The following is a 4,941-nucleotide window of genomic DNA, read 5'->3' as shown; positions in this document are numbered from 1 at the left end:
TTTTTTTTTTTTTTTTTTTTTTTTTTTTTTTTTTTTTTTTTTTTTTTTTTTTTTTTTTTTTTTTTTTTTTTTTTTTTTTTGAAGGAGGAGGAGGATCCTTAGCTTATAATTATTATTATTTTTTCCTTGTTCTTTTCTTCCTTTATCACCCCGTCACAGAAGAAATACTAGGAAATTACTATTTCTTTCATAGATAAAGACTAATAAGAATATTTATTTGTAATGATGTGATTGAACACGCAATTGCTAATTCTGCAGAGTACTAAACATTATGCAGTTATCAAATAATGCCAAATTACTTTTGCGGATTTGGACGACCGAAGACCACTTCTACGTATCGTTTGCTTGGGTAGAACGGTTTACTTTCATGTGTAAATAGTAAGGAGAAAGACACCTTTAAACTCGTACCATACTCAGACTAATCTTTGTTCATATCGGGCCGGTTTAATTAAAAGATAAAGTATTGGTTAGATTAATTTTTTTTATACGAGAGGGGATTCGAACTCACGACATCTTTTAAAGGATAAGAATGGGTGATCAGTGATCACTCACGTCAATAAGCTGGTTTAAATAAATTAAATATGCTTGAAAATATATGCTGAATACAAATTATAATTAGAATAAAAGAATTCAAATGATTGACTTAGTAAGTTTGAATCTAACACGTAATGGAGGTTACGAAAACTTTTTTTTACGTTAGCATGACAAGGATATATTTTATTATGTTTGTCTTATATCCCAAATGATGATAATTGATAGAATCAACAATTTTATATTCAAATATAAATTTATTGACTCTATCACAGATCTTCATATTTATAATTTTAACACTTATTACATATTGCCGTAAAAAGATTAGCATAAATTGATCTATATGCATATAGCATTTTTAAAAAATATATATTGTTTTGTGTGTGAATTCTCATAAATGAAAGGGTCACACTTATGTGAAACCGTCTCACGGATCCTTATTTGTGAGACAGGTTGGGTCAAGTTGAATCAACATGCAAATGCCATACTTATATGCTCAATATGTAATACTAATTATGAATATAAAATTTTTGTCACTTATAAGGAAAAATGTAATACTTTTGAAAAAAAATGTATAGTAATAATTTTGCATTTTGTTGTAAAAGTATTATATTTTCCATCAAAAGTATTACATTTTCCATAATAAATAATGTTCCCTTATTTATAAGGAAAAATATAATACTTTTGATGAAAATGTAATACTTTTAAATTGAAATGTAAAAGTATTACATTTTAAAACTATAACATTTTTCTTAAAAGTATTACATTTACCATTATAAGTTTTATTCCTGATTAGTATTACATTTGAGCATATAAGTATGTATGACATTTGTACTATAAGTATCACAACGGTCTCACACAAGTTTTGGGTGTATTTTACATATTTACATGATCAAGGTGAAAGAGGAATTGATTATGTAATCATGAAAAGATGTTGGTGTATATAAATATATATATTTTTTATTTCTAAAAAAGTGTATTTAGAATAATTTAAAGAGGAATTGATTATGTAATCATGAAAAGATGTTGCTTGTATATAAATATATATATTTTTTATTTCTAAAAAAGTGTATTTAGAATAATTTATTATTTTGCTCTAGGTTATGCCAACCATTATGCCAATGACTTTGTGTTCTAGTGACACCCGGTTGCACCCTATATGAAAAGGGGTCAGTTTGAGTCCCAGTGGAGACAATGCTGACTCTTAGTGGTTTAGTAGGTTGAGAAAGTAACCCTACATTGTAACAGAGTCGGTAGTACTAAAAAAAAAAAAAAGATTATGCCACCCATCATTTAGTGATTGTTTGTGTAAACAATGTGTCAAATGTAACACTCCACTTTTGAAAATTATCAACCAACCTTAATATTCCCTCTGTCCTAGTTAGCATTAATGACTCAAACTATCTCTATCTTCTTTCTTTGTTTTCATTAGTATTATAATTTTTAAATTTGATTTTTTGTGTTTGAATTAATAATAGTTGTTTTTTATGTAATTTTTAAATATACTAATTCTAAACTTTTTTTTTTGAGTACCACTGACTCTGTTTCAATGTAGTATCTGTTCATAGCTACTTTCTCAACTTACTGAAGCACAACGAGTCAACAGTTGCCTCTACTGAGGTTCGAGCCACTCCCATCATCCATGGCTCGAACCCACTCCCACCATCGATGTGGGAGTGTTAACCGGGACACTGAATGCCACTTGACCACAAGGTTTTTGACAATTTTAAACTTAATATTATGAAAAATTAAATTGTAAATAATATCATTCGTGTTAACTGAACCAGCTGATACATAAAATGGGGACGGAAGAAGTATGAAACAAGAAACAAGTATTTTTTTTGTTGAGTACTATTGACTCTGTTACAATGTAGTATATATTCATAACTACTTTCTCAATCAAATGAAGCACAAAGAGCCCATATCGCTTCCACTAGGTTCGAACCCACTCTCACCCATACTAGACCACAAATATTTAATTAGGAGAAAGATAACATAATGCCAGAATTACGTACAGAATATTTCTGTCGCGTTCTAAATTTTGCAGAAATGTTGACAATGAGATTTAAGGATGTTCGCCTATAAATAGTTTAACAGAGCCTGCACATCCATCCCCATTAATCAAAACACATTACTCATTCCATCAAATATACTATCTCCAATGGCCCTCAACTTTCATAACAAATTAGTTGTTCTTGCAGCCCTTTTCCTGTTGGGGTTGTCGGCGTTGGCGTCTCAAGCCACCGCCCGTACCCTCGAAGCAACTTCCTTACGCTTGCGTCATGAGAAGTGGATGGTTCGCTATAGGCGTTCATATAAAAATGATGCTGAGAAGGCAAAACGATTCCAGATCTTCAAAGAAAACCTAGAGTTTATCCAGTCTTTCAACAAGGCTGGTAATCAATCTTACAAACTTGGCACCAACAAATTTACAGATCTAACTAAGGAGGAGTTCCAGGCCACCATGCTTAATAAAGAGAAGTCATTCCCACGCCCTAAGACTTCAAAACCAGCATCTTTTGTGAATGAGAATTTGGCTCAAGTTCCAGATTCTTTGGACTGGAGAGAGTATGGTGCTGTGACTGGCATTAAAAACCAAGGAAGATGTGGTAAGAAACTATTAACACAATTATTAAGTGATAAACTTTGGTCCACAGGTGTTTTCTCATTTTATTAAAGGGTAAATTATACTATGGACTATGGTTTATCCTGTATTGTGAATTTTGAATCAAAATGATATTTAAATTATGGGTTAGTTCTATTTTCGGTAATAGATTTATATGTGACAATTTACTTTTAGCATTTTTTTTTCTTTTTAGAACATCACTTTTGATCCAACTATTATTTTGACATTATCATTTTTTTGTCCTCTGTCAACAAAATCATTGAAATATTGTTAAGTACAATGATATTTTGATATTCTTTAAACAAAGTAGATTGACACACTATATTTTTATTTGTATTTTCTTGAAATAAAATTCATAATTCAAGAACTAAATGTCCTTGTATTTTATGGAATTTCAATGATTTTGTTGACGGAGGACAAAAATGGTTATGCTACAATAATAATAGATCAAATGGGATGTTCTGAATTTAACAAAAAAAAAAAAAAATCAAAAAGTGGATCACTAACTATAAGTTTACTATGACAAAAAATGAAATTAACGGACCCTCAAATTATGTGTTGTGGTTAACATATTACGGAGTATATATATACTTTGAACGAGTACATAATATGTTATTCAGGATTTACAATATAAGGCGAACCTGACAATTTATATCATGGACCAATGGTTTTATGGATCAGGTTGTTGCTGGGCGTTTTCTGTGGCGGCGGCTGTGGAAGGAATAACGAAAATAAAAACAGGCCAATTAATTTCCTTATCCGAACAGCAACTCCTAGACTGCGACTACAACGATGACGGCGACGGCTGCGGCGGCGGAATCATGACGGAGGCCTTCAAATTCATAAAGGAAAACGGCGGCCTCGTGACGGAGTCCGATTACCCCTACGAGGGCGCTCAGAAAAGCTGCAACACACAAAACCTCGGCACCCCGGCGGCCACCATTTCAGGCTACGAGGTTGTGGAAGCCAGCGAATCGGCTCTCCTCGCCGCCGTCGCAAACCAGCCTGTCTCAGTTGGAATCACCCTCGACGGACAATTGTTCCAAAGCTATTCGAGCAATACCGGAATTTTCGCCGGCTACAACGACTCCGGCGATTGTGGGTCCGGACAGTCCCATGCTGTGACGATCATTGGGTACGGGACGAGCGATGATGGAAGGGATTATTGGTTAGTGAAGAATTCATGGGGAACAGATTGGGGTGAGAATGGTTATATGAAGATGGCCAGAGGTATCAGTGCTGATGGAGTTTGTGGCATTAACTTGGCGGCTTCTTATCCCACTGCTTAAATTTTACTAGTATAACAATTATATATTGTTGCCTATCTTTTGCAACAAGCAAATTTATAGTCTTAAAATGCTTTCAATTTATATAAATGGGTTGAGCACTCTGAAAATCATGTAATGTATCATTAAGTTACATTGTGAACTGTAACTTATTTTTATCTTATTATTAAGAAATGAATTTCATAATGTATTTTTAATACATAGGTTTCTCAACTTAATTCTAGCATTCAGTTTCCTATTCCAAGAGTTATTAGAGAATGCAAATCGGAGTCACACATGAACAGTATTTCAGTCCGTCTTTTCATGCACGAGGAACTCAATCCACACCCTATTCGAACTTAAGGAGTCCAACTCCAATAAAATTTGAAGTGAGGTTCAAACCCCAAACCTATTACCTCTAGGCGTATATAATGTATTTTTAATGTATAGTTATCAAGCATCTTCTCTTCTGTTCTCAATGACCCTGGAATGTTGGAAAGTTCCTCACTAGTAAATCCG

At 33.0% G+C, this 4,941-nt stretch overlaps 1 protein-coding gene across 1 annotated transcript; it reads left to right on the top strand.

Moving 5' to 3' along the window:
• Positions 1-2,666: 2,666 nt before the first annotated feature.
• On the top strand, positions 2,667-4,656 carry LOC116032729 (ervatamin-B-like). The gene is made up of 2 exons (XM_031275431.1): positions 2,667-3,140; positions 3,839-4,656. The coding sequence occupies exons 1-2, from the start codon at positions 2,693-2,695 to the stop codon at positions 4,444-4,446; spliced, it is 1,056 nt and encodes a 351-aa protein (XP_031131291.1). The 5' UTR covers positions 2,667-2,692; the 3' UTR covers positions 4,447-4,656.
• Positions 4,657-4,941: the final 285 nt, after the last annotated feature.

The sequence above is a fragment of the Ipomoea triloba genome, chromosome 10 (genome assembly GCF_003576645.1).
Source record: "Ipomoea triloba cultivar NCNSP0323 chromosome 10, ASM357664v1".
NCBI classification, from domain to species: Eukaryota; Viridiplantae; Streptophyta; class Magnoliopsida; order Solanales; family Convolvulaceae; genus Ipomoea; species Ipomoea triloba.
Note: the sequence above shows the minus strand (reverse complement) of the source record. Positions and strands in the feature narration are given on the sequence as shown.